This window comes from Triticum urartu, chromosome 4A (genome assembly GCF_056163025.1).
Source record: "Triticum urartu cultivar PI428250 chromosome 4A, HENAU_Tu73, whole genome shotgun sequence".
Taxonomy (NCBI): Eukaryota; Viridiplantae; Streptophyta; class Magnoliopsida; order Poales; family Poaceae; genus Triticum; species Triticum urartu.
The window spans coordinates 23253574-23269957 of record NC_141876.1 but is presented as its reverse complement, the minus strand read 5'-3'; the positions used below and the strand labels follow the sequence as shown (position 1 = coordinate 23269957).

The window sequence follows — 16384 nt, the reverse complement described above, 5'->3', positions numbered from 1 at the left end:
CTCAACGCCGTCGGCCGGCGTCGGTGGTGGGGCGTGCCCGGGCGCACGTTGGAGGCCGTCCTCGAGTACATCGAGGGCGGCAACACGCCGCGCCTCAAGTACCCCGCTTCCCTGTCCTTCACGCGCCGCCGGGGAAGCTCCTGGACCCCGAGGCGCATGGAGACCGGGGGGTCCTCCTCCTCGTCCGGCGGCTCCCCCTGCCTCAACCTCCGCCCCGTCAAGCCGGAGCCCCAGGGCGCGCCTGTCAGCGCGCGCACCCGCAGCTCCGGCGTCCGCATCGGCGACAACGCCTCCCCCACCGGCCGCTTCATCCTCGTCGAGCCTAAGCCGGAGCCCAAACCGTAGCCCGGTCTCCCCGTGGAGTACGAGGAGATAGCCCGGCGTGGCTTCTCCGACGAGGACGCCCTGAGGTGGGCGCGGGACGACTACCTCCGCGACGAGATGGTCCGGCAGCACCGGGCCCTGGAGGAGATCGCCGCCCGCAAGCGTGGGCGCGAGGACGAGCACGGCGTCGTGGTCCTCAGCGACGACGACGACGACGCCCCCGGACCGTCCAACCCGCCGCGCCAACCGGGAGAGGGATGCAGCAGGGACGGCGGAGGCGTCGGCGGGGGGCGACGACGACGACGACGACGGCGGCGGTGACTACACGCGGTTCTACCGCCTCCTCAGCATGTAGAACCGCGTGGGCGGGCGGCGAGGCGGGCGGCGAGGGAGACGGCGGGGGTAGCCCGCGGTAGTTTTTCCCTTTTTTGTAAAGTATGTTTAAATTTGAACGAACTCGCCGAAGTTTGCGTTAAATTTGAGTCGTGTTTGCGCCGTATTTGACTTTTTTAAAATCCCGTGGGGAGCCGCGACTGGGGGGCATCACGTCCCCAGTGCGTGGTTTAGCGCCGGTGCGCCCCCAGGGGGCGATTTTTTTGCCCCTCCTGGGGGGCCAACGGCTGGAGATGCCCTTAGTAGTCGATGCGTAACTTTTCTCAACTAGTTGGAAGTGCAATTTTTACTATTTACTACCTCGGTCAACTACCAAGCAGTGGATGTGCAACTTTGGAAACGGTCCCAGCCAACTACCTAACGGTTGATGTGCATGTGTAACTTTCCCCCGTACCCGTGTATGTATAGTTTTCATTGCTAGTACTCCTTCCCTCCCACCCCAACTAGTGAGATGTGCATCTTGAGGGTCTCACTTGTAGACAACTTTTCTGCACCCTCATGGTCTATGGAGGTGCTTTTTTTCACCATTCAACGAATCCATGTCAGTGAGATGTGCAACTTTATCTGTTGCCCAGGCCAACTGCCTAGCAAATTCTGTGCAACTACTTCTATTGCTCCTGCCAACTACTTCCAATGACCGTGTCCAACTGAAAACAACTACGTGTGCAACTAGAACTACTATAGATGCCAACAAAAAATGATCGCCGTGTGTGCAACTTTCCAGTGACCGTGTCCAACTGAAAACAACTATGTGTGCAACTAGAACTACTATTAATGTCAACCAAAAATGAACCCCGTGTGTGCAACTTTCCAATGACCGTGTCCAACTGAAAACAACTATGTGTGCAACTAGAACTACTATTGATGTCAACCAAAAATGAACCCCGTGTGTGCAACTTTTCAATGACCGTGTCCAACTGAAAACAACTATGTGTGCAACTAGAACTACTATAGATGCTAATAAAAAATGATCACCGTGTGTGTAACTGCGAACAATTATGTGTGTAATATCTAAAAGTACTATAGATGCCAACAAAAAATGATCGCTGTGTGTGCAACCAATGATCGTATCCAACTGAGAACAAATATGTGTAATTAAAACTACTATAGATGCCAACAAAAATGATCACCATGTATGTAATTTCCCAATAATCGTGTCCAACCAAAAACAACTACGTGTGCAAAAATGTTTGTAGCTGATTATAACTTTTGAATTGTGACCTCTATGATCATTTTCAACAAAATATGCATACTTCATGCTATCTGAATCATCCAACGACTAGCGATGTTGAGCGGATTAGCTTATTATATGCTAATCAGGTATTAAAGATCCACGTACTGTAGATGGGCTTCTCCGCATCCTTGTATTGAAGGTAGAGAAACTGGTGAGCATGTGCTTCATCACCGCGACTGCACGAGGCACATCCCAGGTACACAAACCTGTTCCTGTAAGAAAGGAACGAGGCCAAATCCGGCAGCGGCTGCTCAAACTCTGTTTACATCAGGAACGGGATAACCTGCCAAGCAAGAAGACGCAGTAAATTTACCCAGCCGGATAAGCCATGTGCAGATTCGGCCAGGGAGCAGCAGTCCAAGTGTAGCTCCTCGTTCCATCGCGACGACATCCCTGGCGCTGCAGCCACCAGCTGGGTCCGGGTGGGGGGTCAGGAAGCGCTGCTTGGGGGTGGCCAGGACGAAGGCGGGGGAGGCGGCGAGCATGCGCGGGCGGGCGGCAAGGTGGAGGCGCGAGTATGGCATGGATGGAAGGGCGGTTGGAGGGGAGAAGAGGGCGCGGGCGTCGAGGGCGGCCACCGCCTCTACGAACTCCAGCGATTGAGAACGCCCCGACCAGGTAGCACCTGGCGCATGCTCTGGCGAGATCGTGCGGTCAGCGATCGGCCGCTCGCGAGCGCTAGCGCATGCACTTTGAAGAATTTAGGAAAGTTTTTATATGATCGTAACAGTTTGAAAGGACATTTGCAGGTGATAAAATAAGAACTGCTGTCTGTTTTCATTGAAAATTAAGTTTTCTCAGTTTCTCGTTGCTCCTCCGTATGTTACCTCTCTATTTATGGTAAAACTCGATGTTCACTAATGTTATTGCACTTTCATCAGGAATTTACCCACTTTTTCATCCAATGAACGGACTGCAATTCTATAATTGCAGAAAGCTCCAATGGTAAGGGTACTTTAACCTATCTACACACTTTCCTTGTTCATGTGTCTCTATGATATGATAGCTTTCCCTGCCAGTATATGCCTTTGTTATGACCGGTTTAGCTTACGGTCGTAGAAGGCCCATCGAACAATCTTAGCCCAAAGTTATTTTAAATTAATTCGTATGTAAGTTATCTAAATTATAAATATATGTTGTAAGATTCTTTTTGAGATTAAGCAATAAAAATATTAATATCCCTATTGCCCGGCTCCTAGAGGAGCCGGAACCCTAGCCGCCGCCATCTTCCTCTTACGCGACGGCGCCCAACCGCCGACGCACCCGCTCATCGCCTCGCCCCGCTCTATCCTTCCCCTACAACCTACGGAGCAGATCCGGTAGGATCCCTGGTTCTACCAATTTGGTATCCAGAGACTCGGTTGCGATCATGTCATCATCATTATCCACGCCCACGCTGCCCGGCGGCACCACCGCCCCGATGACCACTGTCGGGTCCCCAACGCCGCCAGCCCCGATCACCTCCGCGCCGCCGGCCCCCGTCACTTCCGCGCCGCCGACAACCTCCGTCTTCACGCCGGAGGAGATGACCAGCATCCTGCGGGACTTCGTGACGGCCGTCCAGGGCATCTCCCTGTACCTGGCCAGCCCGTACACCACCCCGCCGGCTGCGCCCCTGCCTACAGCCACCCGGCGACGCACTGGTCGATCCAGGCCGCGTCTGGCCCGAGCAGACCGCCCTGCTGCCGTTCCAGGCGGGCTACACAGCGGGCCTCCGCCGCTGCTGCACCTCCAGGAGTCCCCAGCCGCGGGCCGGCTCTGGCCGCCGTGGCCGCCGACTTCTACACCGGTTTCCGCCGCGTTTGGCCGCTACCCACAGCAGACGCAACAGCCGCTGCAACTCCAGGCGCCACCTCTGCCCAGCGCCGGACAGTTGTCCGCCGCTCCGACCGGCCTGCCAATACACCAGGTCCGGTTTCCGCCCTCTCCGTCGCCATTACCGGCATGGGCGGCTGGGTCTTCGCCATCACCGGTCTACACCACGGCTCCAGAACAGCCGACACGTTCCCGCAGTTCGGCGGGCCATCCGGCTCCGCGGGTCCCTATCCGGAGTACTCCAACCAGGCGCCACACCGCCACGGTTCGCCAAGATCGACTTCGCCACCTATGACGGCACGGAGGACCCCCTCAACTGGCTCAACCAGTGCGACCAGTTTTTTCGCGGGCAGCGCACCCTCGCATCGGAGCGTACCTGGCTCGCCTCTTATCACCTTCGCGGCGCGGCCCAGACGTGGTATTACGCTCTCGAGCAGGACGAGGGCGCCATGCCCCCTTGGGAGCGCTTCCGCGAGCTCTGCCTCCTTCGCTTTGGGCTTCCGGTTCCCGGGAGCTGCCTGGCGGAGCTCGGCCGCCTTCCCTTCACCTCCATGGTGCAGGACTTCGCCGATCATCTCCAGGCCCTGGCATGCCATGCGTCGGGCGTGACGGCGCAATAGCGGGCCGACCTCTTTGTCAGTGGACTTCCGGATCACATCCGCATGGACGTGGAGCTTCGGGGACCCAGAATCTCCAGTCGGCCATGTATTATGCCCGCGCGTTCGAGCGCCGCGCGGTGGCCATCCAGCAGGAATCACCGTCCCTGCTGGGTCGCTACTCGGGACGGATTCCGTGCAGGGTCGGCCTGCGCAGGCTTCCGCGGCACCCCTCGCCGCGACCGCGGCGCACCCGTTCCGCCGGCTCACCTCAGCCGAGCTGCTCGAGCGTCGCCGCGAAGGGTTGTGCTTCAACTGCGACGAGCCCTACACGCCCGGCCATGCTTGCCCACGACTCTTCTACCTGGAGGTTACATACCACATTCCGGAGGATGCCGTCGCCGCCGACCTGGCCGCCCCAGCTGTCGAGAAGGTGTTTGACGCTGGTTGATCACCACTAGGAGTTCAGCAAGCTCTTCTCCACCTTACAGCTCGAGGACGAGCTGTTTGTGCAGGCGGGGAGAAGTATTATGACCGGTTTAGCTTATGGCCGTAGAAGGCCCACGGGGCAATCTTAACCCCCAAGTTATCTTAGGTTAATTCGTATGCAAGTTATCTAGGTTATAAATATATACTGTAAGACTCTTTTTGAGATTAAGCAATAAGAATATTATTATCCCTATTGCCCGGCTCCCAGAGGAGCCGGAACCCTAGCCGCCGCCATCTTCCTCCTACGCGACGGCGCCCAGCCGCCGGCTTGCCCGCTCATCGCCTCGCTCCGCTCCATCCTTCCCCTACAACCTACGGAGCAGGTCCGGTAGGATCCCTGGTTCTACCAGCCTTGTTTATTAATTATTTTTGCAATTGGCTGATGCTAACTTTGGCATTGCTAGGATATGGACATGCCTTTTCAGAAACCGGAGCACATTTTTACACAAGGTTTTATGTTGTGATGGTCTTTCATATATTAATTAAAATTCGCAAGTAGCCCGCATAAACACGCTCTACAAACAGCATGCCTCTGTCTGATGTAACATGGATAAGGTGTTGAGTTTAATGATGTAGCATTATTAGTGCTGTGGTTTCTCCTTTGGGCATTTCTCCTATCCAGAGGCTTGACATTTTGTCTGTAACTGAATCTGCCCCATGGAGATTGCCTCATCAATCATCTTGCTAAAACAAGGTAGTATGGGGGGTAAAATCTCTAGGAGTTGCAATCCAAACGCATTTACTGAGCTTCAACAGCGAAGAAGAATAGGAGTTTAGGACCAAACACACACACACACACACACACACACACACACACACACACATACCCATTTCGTCATGGACACATCTGAGTTATGTCAGTTCAAATGTGCTATGTGCTGTATAGACTAAGCTCAAACATCAATATTTACACATCCTGTATCGCCTCAGGACGGGAAAAAGAACATTCTGGATAGTTGACACCTGATTCTCGTAGACACTAGCATTTAGCTAGATAGTTGACACCTGATTCTTGTAGGCATTTAGCTACTATTATTACAACGGAACTCGGTATAATGGGTCGACCATCTTCAGCACGAACAAGTTCCCCTTGTCGCCTCTCGAAACCCTGCAAATCCAGCAAGAAGATTTCAAGCAGCATCAGTACACCACAACATAAATTCTCTTCCCCAAAAAGCCAAACACTGCATACAGACATCCATCAGGATTTCAGGAGGGCAATTATTTCACAAAACTATTCTACTTTGAGTACTGGGAGGGTACAAATTACATGGAAAAAATGAGGTGTAGCAGTGACATTTGATGTCTATTTTAAGGGTATACATTTCCAATGCTAAAACATTTATGTATGTGCCATGCTCAAATTTGCAGATAACTGATTTATTTATTTTTAATTATCTTTTAGGGAGTGGGAGTTTTATTTTAAAATAGTCCAGTATTGTAACGATGGAGAATAGTGTGGGGGAATGAATCCATTTTGGGGCACAGTCGCGGGTGCTCCACATAAGAAGCCATTGGGAGGGGCAGATAAGCTGACCTGAGGTCTTCATCAAGATATGTGATCTCTAGTTCACCTTTGCCACTTCCAGGTGCTTTGATTTGGATCTAACCATGAAACAATATTAAAATTTTACTCAGTATCAATCGTCTGGTGTAAAAAGCAGACTATTGACTACAGTAGGAGATAAAATGCCTCACCAGGCTAAATATTTTGAAGTAATCAAACCTAACTGCCACTTTTCTAGAGTTGAGAGGCACCAAGTTGGCAGTAACCTGCAGAAGCAAATGCCATCACATCACCACGGTACACACACAGAAGCAGTACTTGCAAGCTGTAACCACTATTATGGTTAAAAACACTAAAATTTTACCAACAACGTCGTGTATGCGATTTGCTGTTCTGATTTCAGAATGTGTCAACAAAATTCAGATAAACGAATTCACGGTGGGATAACGCTACATGAATGTGCGTACCGACACCGTCTATATCAGTTACGTGCTAACTCAAGTCGTCGACAGATAATAAGGCTGCCAAGGAGGAAATGGACATTTGTGTTCTAAATCAAGTAAGGCTTCACCAGATGTCCAAAGAGAAGTAAAGCCTTCACCAGCTCAATCAATCCTTCAACTAACGCATCTCCTTATCCTAACTTTTCGGAGGTGCTTATCCATTACCCACAAGAGTAAGACCATAACACATGCTAAAACTGATCTCTACCATGCCAAATATAATTGGTAAAGCATATCGTTCCTGAGTGACAAGTCTTTGCTTCTTAATGAAGAAAAACAAAGAAAGGAATTTTGTCTTCAGGGAGAAGGCATGCTGGAACTAGTTTTTGGTGGAAATTAAACTACCTGATTAAAGTAAGGCAGTGTCTCCATGTTTTGAGCTCGTAACGTGTCGGTGTTGATCGCTTGGTAAATCGTCCCGTATGGCCTCAGAAACTTTGGCCTCTGCATATATCAGTAAATGAACACAATGTGAAATTCCAACAGGATAATACATGCCTAAGCAAGCAAGCTCTTGTCTATTTGGGGAGGAGTCCAGCTGCCTTCAACAAGAGGCTAGCCTTTTTGGAGTGGAAAAGAAATGAATGCAGCTGCATATCTTGTTTTTTTGGGGTTTTTTTTTTGTGTGTGAGGAATGCAGCTGCCCAGCTTAGGTGATGATTATTGCCATAAGAGAGAGAGAGATAACAATGAACAGCTGCATCAATAAGATGCTAATAATTTTTGGCCTTTGATGCAATGCATCACATCACAGAAACATAATTAAATACTTAAATTGTGGAGACAAGAAGGAGGAGGAGGGACCTGTGGCTGGAGAATGGATGTGGAGGTGGTGTAGAGGAGCTCCCACTTGCCGTTGAGGAGCTCGGACTTGAGCGGCTCCTTGGTCGGGTTCACCTCCTCCAGCTGCTGCGCGATCTGGACCAACCAACCGGACGGAGGCGTGAGTCATCATGGAGATCAGCACCGGCGTGGAAGGTGGAGCCGAAAGAAGGTCACCTCACCTGGTCGACGCGGTCCTTGTCCTCGGGCGTGGCCTCGGCGCCGCGGTCGAGCGGCGCGATGGCCGCCAGCAGCTCCTCCTTGAGCGTCGCCGCCTTCTTGGCGTCCTCCTCCTCCTTCTTCTTGCTCCCCGTGAAGAAGGACGGCAGGAAGGAGGAGAAGGACGACACCGGCGCCCTCCACTCCCGACCCCGACGCCCGGCCGGCAGCGTCAGAGCGAGGCCGGCGTTGCCCCGTGGCCCTCCCCTCCTGATGCTACCGCTGCCGCCGGCGAGCGACGGCGGCGTGAGGAGGTGGCTGGAAGACGAGGAGGCGGCGGGCGCGCACGGGGGCGAGAGCGAGAGCGAGACCAGCGCCATGGCCACGGGGCACGGGAGGGATTTTTGTGTGTGCGTTGCAGCCGCAGCCGTGTCCGTCTTTTCTCGACGGAAGGAGCCGCGGGGTTTTTGAGTGGTCGGTATAGCGCGTGGGGTGGTGGCAGCCGGACGTCGAGCTCGCATTGACGGTCAAATTCAGAAGTAGATGTCTGAACTTTGCACAAAATTACTACTGCTACACCCCAAATTCATCCCAAAATCAGAGGTTTTCGGTGCCTTGGATTTTTGCATGATTTGTGTGACATACTTAACTTTGTATCTGGTACAGTAGGAATCTAGCAATCAAACCTGACAGTGTCACATTACTGAGCTACCACTGGAGCTCCTCTGTCTAGCTTGCAAACAAAATGACTGCACAGCATAATCTTGCAATGGCAATCGGAAAATTCTACAACCACTGGTGTCTAAGCTAATCCAGTCATCGGTAGCCGGTTGACCTGTCTTTGCATCAAGCAGACATGCGACAAAAGAAAAAAATATGTGTTCAGAAAACATTTGTGCTTGGAACGAAACGCGCATGTAACCTTGATGATTTACCCTTTATCGGAAAAAAACCTTAATGATTTACCATCAATGCATATAAGAGAAGAGATGTCATGACTATAAACTCTGCAGCAGCATCCGACCATATCCCCGTAATATAATTCATCTACGACGGCATGGAAACTTGAGCCGGAGCAACAAACGGTAGTAGCGTCGTGATGTAGCTCACAAAAACCAAACAAGAGGTAAATACACATGGCAATGTCACTTATTCGTCGGAGGACGAAGCCGACTTCTTCTTGGCGACGGAAGCCCTCTTCCCCTTGAGCGTCCTGCAGTTGTTCTTTGTCCTCTGGCCACGGACCGGGAGGCCGAGCTTGTGCCGGATGCCCTTGTAGCACCGGATCTCCTTCATCCTCTCGATCGCCACACGGTTGAACCGTTTCTGTAAAAGCATTGGGGGGCAATGTTCAGTTCATTTTCGAAGAATCATGGAGAGAACTAAACATGTCCTATCAAGTAGCAAATTAATTCTAAGCCTCTAATAGAATATCCTGATGGCATAGTTATCATAACAACATGGGATAAATTCTAAACATGACACTATTCAGTATTTTCATATCTTTTGAAGATGCTACTTTTATACCTTTTGTAGATGTTACCATTATAACAGTGAAATGCGTGTTTTAAATAAATGTCGGAAGAACTAAACAGGTCCTATATAAGCCTCTAATAGAATATCATGACGGCGTTGTTATTGTAACAACATGGAATGGAATAAATCATACTCCTATTAGCAAAGGGATGAGAGCAATTACAAGGTCTCCTTCAATCATGTACTTGGTGACCTCCTTACGGAGCGTGATGACCTCCTCCTCGGAGAGGTCCTTGGTGACCTTGTTATCAAAACTGAGGTCCAAAAGGATCTGGCGGGAGCGATTCCGTCCGATGCCATGGATGTACTGCAGCGAGTACTCCACCCTCTTGTGGTTTGGGATCTCAACACCACCGATACGGATGCACTCGATCCGCAGGCCACCATGGCCAATGCCGCCCTTCTGTCAAGTTCCAAAAAAACAGAAGAATCAATCAAAACCATAAAACAGTCACCTACACACATCTACATATCAAAGAATATCTTCTCTGTAAACACATATAAAGGGACATATAGCGAAGAAAAATAACAAAGAACCATCCCTATAACATTCACATTGATGTGCAAAGAAAAATTGTACATTATCAGTCAAAATGTGCTAGGACATTCATGGTTCCCAAGCAAGCACCCACACAGACACCAGCTCACCCCCATTCTTCCAGCATCCCGGGCATATCAATGGAACTACACATACAGAGAGACAGACAACGCAAGCGGTGTGTGCCGAGACCTAGTAGCGTACTCGACTGGCACTAGCTCCTTCCCAAGGGGTCGTGCACGAAAGGGGAGGGGAGGAAGGGGAGGAAGAGGGCGGCGGTGCTCACCTTGGGGGCGGGGAAGGAGACGGAGGAGGCGCGGCGGCGGGTGGAAAGGGGGAGGGACGAGGTGGCGACGGGGCCGGAGACCATGGAGAGGGTCGCCATTTCTGCTGCGCTCGCCCGACGAGGAGGTGCGTGTGTTTCCCACCGGAATCTTCTGCCTTGGATAGAACCCGAGGGGGGAGACGATAAGGTGGCTGGAGGCTGCTCCGATGTTGGACTTGGGCTTGATTTTGGGCCTTTCGAGGCCGAATTGTAATTGAGCCTACAAAAAGCCACTCAGTGTAGGCTCAATAATAAGTGTTTCCACTCGGCTCGATTTTGATTGTCTCAAAAAATAAATCGGCTAAATTATGAAAATGTTCTTCTAATTCCGAGCTCAAATGCTTGTTCTATGAACACTGAAATCCAAAAAAAATAGTAAAAGCATTTAAAATTCTGATTTTTTTTAAACAGAAGTTACTTAGTTTTGTTTGCCTGCATGCAACTTTTAATGATGAAATCACATTTGGATGTCTAGAAAATAATAACAATGCTTTAAAAAAAATTCCTTTTGGAGCATCGAATTTGTTTTTGTTGCCCAGAGCATTATGAATGTTTTTTCTTAGGGAAATTTACACGAATGTAGAAAATTCAACAATGTTTGTTGCCAAAAAAAAGAATTTGAAAAACATATTTTTACTGTTCACAAGCTCAAGTTTAGAGACTACATGTCCCTTAATTATGGCCATTCTGTAGAGCTAAAAAAAGCCCTAAAAATGTAGAGCTTTCAAATAAAATAAAATTATAGCCATTCTGTACATTCTGCTAAAAAAAGAGCACACCACATCTCTAAACAAAAATTTAGCCAATTCAGATTCGATTTTTTCGAACGAGGATGTAATGACAGCATGGCCAGGCTGCTAGTAGAAAATCCTTAATACTCACGCTTGGAAGTCGGATAGCAACGGTAACTGCAATTTCAGAACAACAGGGAAGCAGATACAGCAAATAGCACCTTTTTTTATTGCGTAATACCGACTTTGAAGGGAGCCATTCCGTTTCTTACATCTTTACAGCTAAATTAAATAGGTATACATATATAGCAAAGGAAAAGAGAAGGCCTGAAAAAAGGCTAGTACACGCTGGGGCATCGGGGACTGTATATATATCAATGTCGCCTGAGGCATCATTCGTATGTTCTCTTCCTTTTCAAGATGGTTGGGACAACGGCGACAGATCCAATGAGGAACAGAACAACTAATGTCTTGAAGTCGTACAATTCCCTAACTGATCTTAGATCGCCTAGAGCTCTCCCAGCCTGCAATACAATGGTAAAAGCAATTAGTTAGCAGGTATAAACTCATCATCTGGAAACTAAGCTATCACTCAGAGATGTTTCCGAAAGCAAACAAGTTGGTTCCCTGATGCACAGCCAGATCGGGGATAATGACTTTAAGTAGCGTTTGTTATGAAAAATTAAAATACTTCAGCACAAGATAAAAACTGGATACTCGCCGCGTTTGAATATTGACAAAGTCAACACCTGCGTCTTGCTATTGGTTGGTATCGTCTACCACTGAAAAATATTCTGCCATGGTGACACACAAAGGGAGCCAAACCTGAGGTTTGATCCTTGTGGGCAAAGGGCTATCAAATATGCTTCCACTAACCATCCAGGCACTAACTTGGGTATCTGAAATTGCTGCTAGTAAAGCTCAGGAGGTTTCCTCGTAGGGGGCAAAGGTATCCTTTTAGCACTAACAAACTAAGTTAACTAAGCATTGATTCTGACTGACACTAATTATGTACTAGGTAAGAGCTTGTATAGACAGTCGACCAATATTCTGCCATATTCCTTGCACTTATCTTGCTGTTTCTTATTCTGAGCAAAACCACCTTGCTGATGCCATTCTTCGTGCAGCTTCTACTGAAGCTACGAAGCCAGCAAACATCAACAATGGAAAAAAAAATACTTTAAGATAAATTACCGACCAATCAGAGAAGTTGTTTTATGTGGACATGACGCACTTGAAATGTGGCGCCTTCCTAAAAATAGGTACTATAACCCCGGAAGCGGATTAGGAGCACTCGGGTGCTCCACCCCCCTATATTCAAAAATAATTTAATAATTCAAAAATAAGTCAAAAAAATCCTGGATATATTTTTGAACCAAATATGACTAGGTATTGTACTCATATAAAAAGTTTGGCCAAGGAATAATTCTCGTTGACTTCAGGGAAAAAAAACAAATTTATGACGACAATATAGCATGAATAGTACTTGTATCTAGCATTTTTTGGGAAACCTTTGACCCAGGATACAATAAAAGTCATTTCCTATTTAATTTTTTTATACGAGTGCAATACTTGGTCATGTTTGATTCCATAAAAAGTTCCGGGATTTTTTGATTTTTTTTGAATTACTAAATTATTTTTTAATACAGGGGGGCGTAGCACCCGAGAGCTCCTATGCATTTTCGCTATAACCCCGGTGTACTTTGGACAGCATATATGATGCACCCGCAACCAACTAGCCATTCTCGATTATTTACCCAACATTTTAGCAAAAGAAAAATGCAAGAGCATCCAGACCCCAAACCATGTTATATTTCAGCAAAAGAACAATGAAAATTGTTTATAATGCAAAACAAGTTATGATACTCAAGACATAAACAGTTAAGCGATTCTAGTCCATTTTCATGTGACCTTTGAACATATAACATGGATCCTGGTTCAGGTAATTGCTTTGTTCCGGACAAAACTGAGCCAAAATATAAGATTACTGCACGCGCTGATATTTACCTTTACAGTAATATAAGATGCTGGGATGAGTCCAATTAGTGTTGCAGCAAAGAAAATATGGAAAGGTATGTCGACAATAGGTGACGCCATATTTATGAAAGTATTGGGCAGGGTTGGTGTTATTCTCAGAAAAAGCATGTAGTTCAACAGCTTGTCTTTCCTCTTTGCAATCTGCAAGATAATCAAAAGTATTAGTTATATGAAATAAAGAACAGGAAAGCTCTCATCATTTGGGGGAAAGATCTAAAAAAAAAGATTGCCAGTGGAGATACAGTAAGCAGTTTGTTATTAAAAGCAGAAGATTACCTCTGACTGGAAATATCTCAGTCTTTCAGGCCACAACCAGCAAACCAAAGGTCTGCCAATCAACTTGGAGAGAAAATAGCAAGATGATGCCCCAGCTGTGGCAGTGAAGACGACCAAAACACCCCCTTTAATCACCCCAAAAAGCGCTCCAGCAAGTAAAGACATAAATATTGTTCCGGGGATCATAAATGTTTGCATGAAGATGTATATGGAGCAATACCCCAACACGAAATTCGCCTGATGCTCGCTTGCATACACAGCAAGATTGTCCCTGCAAGTTTCAGAAAGGAATATCAGTATTCTAAAATGTATTCACTGCTGTCATAACACATAAATAACGCATATATAAATAGTTACTAAATCATAAAAGGAAGAGATCACGTATTTAGCACTGCCTATATAAAACCATCATGAAATGTATCTTAATGATTCGATCCTGATAATGCTATGAGTAAAGAAAACCCTTCATATGCATTTGGCTTGTTTGCAGAAGAATACTACAAGCAGTAGTAGTTTGAAACATAACTGAATGCACTAGAGTATGGTGAGTAAGTACAATGGAGATCCATCAGCGCATTCTAGTGTCTGGATACAGGCAAACGAACAATAGGCGAAGTTCAGAATATAGTTTCGCACGGAACTTGACAGCAACCAGGAAAATAATACTCTCTTGTCGTCTTTGGATGAACTAGGATTCCCTCTGTTCTACTGCGGAACTAGTATCCACCTTGCTGTTTATTTCCTAAATATGCATCGAGTAGAGCATGGCTTCAGTCTGTTGTGATTAGAATGTGTGCACGAGCACAGCTTGCCTACCTCGACGCATCTAAAACCCCCCAATCGAATCCGAAACTCACTAGATCAAATCGACGCCTCACTTCGCTTGTAGTGCGATTCAAACTACATTCCGCAGCGACGAAAATATCCGCGATCCGGAAGACACAGTGGGGCCGGCAAGCGTGGGAGGGGAAGAGCAAGCCCTACTTGAGGAGGCGCACGTCGGCGAGGCTGCGCGGGAGGCGGAGGATCTGGCCGAACTCGCGGCGGGGCGCGGCGAGGAAGATGCAGAAGATCCCGGCGACGAAGAGCGCGAGCACGGCGGCGGCCGCGAGCGCCTCGGTCCGCGTCAGCGTGGGGCGCGCCACGGCTGCGGCCGCGGCGGCCGACTCCGGCTTGCCCTTCTTGGCGGCCGGCGAGCCGTCCTGGCCGGCGCCGGCGCCCGCGGCCTCGATGTCGCGGCGCGCGAACAGCATGGCGGCGGCCGGCTGGGGGCGCGCGCGGGCGGGGCGGATCGTCGGCTGCTAGTGCTGCTGGGGCGAGGAGGAGGCGGAGGCGGGGTGCCTCGGGGCCGGCCTCATGGGGGAGGAGGTTGGACGGCGACAAGCGGTGACGGTGCCGTGCGTTGTGTTCTGCGCCCTTTTTTTCCCCGCTTGGTTTTTCGCCGTCCTTGTGGCGGCCTGGGTTTGACTCGGGTAACCCACAAGTTACCAGGGCCGGGCCGGTGTCCGTGGCAGTAGGGTATACTGTTGCCACCGAAGGCACCAACCGTGTCCGCCACGGGTGAGATATCACTTGCCTAGGGTTGTTGGGTTACCGCAAAGGCAAGCCATGAGCAAGCAGAGCATGGTGCTCATTTCCTCCTTGACATTATCAGACACGTCAGTATTTCGATTTTCTTGGTGAAGACAATGAAAACCTAAGATCTAGGATCGGGCGATGACGGTGCTTGTGCACTACTTCGTTCTTGGAGGCGTCACTTTTAGACAGTTTGGACTTCAGATGTTGTCTAGGTGGCGGTTTGTGCTACAGCTACAAGGAATTGATCATTGTAGCAGGATCTTTCTTCTTCTTCTTCTTCTTCTTCGTTTTTTCTGGCCCTGTGCATCCGTAATGTCTTTACGACATTGCGTTGTTGCAGCCTTCATCGTTTACATACTTGTGGCATGGAAAATGTCAGTACTTACTTCCTAAGAGACCGATATGCTTTTACGGCTAGTTTCACACACCAAGATCATCAAATAGATAGGACTCTTCGCCAGACGAGTGTATTTAGAGGGTAGAAACCATGTGTTGTTGTTGTTGTTGTTGTTGTTGTTGTTGTTGTTGTTGTTTGTCAAGCTGAGGACATTCATCATTTCCGTATGGTGGTGGTGTTGCTAAATAAGTTTGCAAAGAGATTTCTAACTAATACTCTAGGGTTACCAATCTCCTTAGATTATGTATATGTAGTCAGATGGTGGGATAATGATGGCAGGAAAAACTTTGATCATCAATCTGACGAGTGATACATTAGTTTCATAAGAAATTATACCACCAAAATATTTTTGAAATATGAATTGAATGATATGTATTTTATATGTAAACCATGTTTGTTGGTCAAAACGGTGATCAAAGTTATATGTGGGTGTCAATGGAGATGGGGGGGGGGGGGGGGGGGTAATACATTACGGACAATCATTATTGTAAATTGGGTCATCTGAAATCTATACAATGAACTTTGATTCCACAATATTCATTGATCTAAATTTGTCTGAAAAAACATGCACAACTAACACCGGTATTGCTTAAAGAGGAACCACCATTGCTTGGAAGCTAGAGCATGTGATTCGTGAGGTCAGATTTTCAACATAACTTATCTTAGACGAATCAAAGATTTTTTGCAGTGGAAATTGTATGATGAGGGAACTTTATCTTAGACATCATTCTTCAAAACTATTAGTGATAATGTACTTGGTTAAAAGGCGCATATGATATGTTTTCTCCTCTAGCACTGTTTAAGAACTGATTGAGATTAGGTTTTCATGTATTTTAGAAAGTGTCTAATGGTACCCAAACGTGGAACTGGAGAGGGTATGCACTCACAAGTCGCAATGAAACCATCCGAATCAAATGTGTCCTAAATGGATTCGATCAAAAGAGTTCAACATTACTATAGTATATTAGTATTGAAACTAGCAAGATCATGTATTGCTATAGCATGTGCAGAAGCACAAGCTGATAACTAGTATTTTGCTAATTTAATATAAGACATCTGAGTGTCATGGTTAATCACAACTCTGATTTACTTTTTGGACCAACTAGTATTCTTTTCTAATTTGT

At 48.0% G+C, this 16384-nt stretch overlaps 3 protein-coding genes across 3 annotated transcripts; all 3 read right to left on the bottom strand.

The window, feature by feature from the left end:
* Positions 1-5573: 5573 nt before the first annotated feature.
* Positions 5574-8290, bottom strand: LOC125550348 (putative plastid-lipid-associated protein 4, chloroplastic). The gene is made up of 6 exons (XM_048713327.2): positions 7866-8290; positions 7666-7779; positions 7207-7305; positions 6550-6624; positions 6389-6456; positions 5574-5959 (listed from the first exon to the last, which is right to left on the bottom strand). The coding sequence occupies exons 1-6, from the start codon at positions 8220-8222 to the stop codon at positions 5887-5889; spliced, it is 786 nt and encodes a 261-aa protein (XP_048569284.1). The 5' UTR covers positions 8223-8290; the 3' UTR covers positions 5574-5886.
* Positions 8291-8820: 530 nt separating this feature from the next.
* LOC125550349 (small ribosomal subunit protein uS13c) lies at positions 8821-10393 on the bottom strand. Its single transcript, XM_048713328.1, has 3 exons — positions 10203-10393; positions 9542-9781; positions 8821-9168 (listed from the first exon to the last, which is right to left on the bottom strand). The coding sequence occupies exons 1-3, from the start codon at positions 10299-10301 to the stop codon at positions 8992-8994; spliced, it is 516 nt and encodes a 171-aa protein (XP_048569285.1). The 5' UTR covers positions 10302-10393; the 3' UTR covers positions 8821-8991.
* Positions 10394-11178: 785 nt separating this feature from the next.
* On the bottom strand, positions 11179-14743 carry LOC125550350 (putative membrane protein At4g09580). The gene is made up of 4 exons (XM_048713329.2): positions 14270-14743; positions 13286-13556; positions 12980-13150; positions 11179-11496 (listed from the first exon to the last, which is right to left on the bottom strand). The coding sequence occupies exons 1-4, from the start codon at positions 14536-14538 to the stop codon at positions 11365-11367; spliced, it is 843 nt and encodes a 280-aa protein (XP_048569286.2). The 5' UTR covers positions 14539-14743; the 3' UTR covers positions 11179-11364.
* Positions 14744-16384: the final 1641 nt, after the last annotated feature.

Coding starts and splice junctions, on each gene's coding strand:
- LOC125550348 (XM_048713327.2), bottom strand. CDS start 8,222: ATGGCGCTGGTCTCGCTCTCGCTCTCGCCCCCGTGCGCGCCCGCCGCC. Junction 7,780..7,865: donor ACAAGGACCGCGTCGACCAG/GTGAGGTGACCT, acceptor TGGTTGGTCCAG/ATCGCGCAGCAGCTGGAGGA. Junction 5,960..6,388: donor TATCTTGATGAAGACCTCAG/GTCAGCTTATCT, acceptor CTGGATTTGCAG/GGTTTCGAGAGGCGACAAGG.
- LOC125550349 (XM_048713328.1), bottom strand. CDS start 10,301: ATGGCGACCCTCTCCATGGTCTCCGGCCCCGTCGCCACCTCGTCCCTC. Junction 9,782..10,202: donor TCTCCTTCCCCGCCCCCAAG/GTGAGCACCGCC, acceptor GGAACTTGACAG/AAGGGCGGCATTGGCCATGG. Junction 9,169..9,541: donor ACATGATTGAAGGAGACCTT/GTAATTGCTCTC, acceptor ATGCTTTTACAG/AAACGGTTCAACCGTGTGGC.
- LOC125550350 (XM_048713329.2), bottom strand. CDS start 14,538: ATGCTGTTCGCGCGCCGCGACATCGAGGCCGCGGGCGCCGGCGCCGGC. Junction 13,557..14,269: donor GCCGACGTGCGCCTCCTCAA/GTAGGGCTTGCT, acceptor TGAAACTTGCAG/GGACAATCTTGCTGTGTATG. Junction 11,497..12,979: donor CATCTTATATTACTGTAAAG/GTAAATATCAGC, acceptor ATTGTATTGCAG/GCTGGGAGAGCTCTAGGCGA.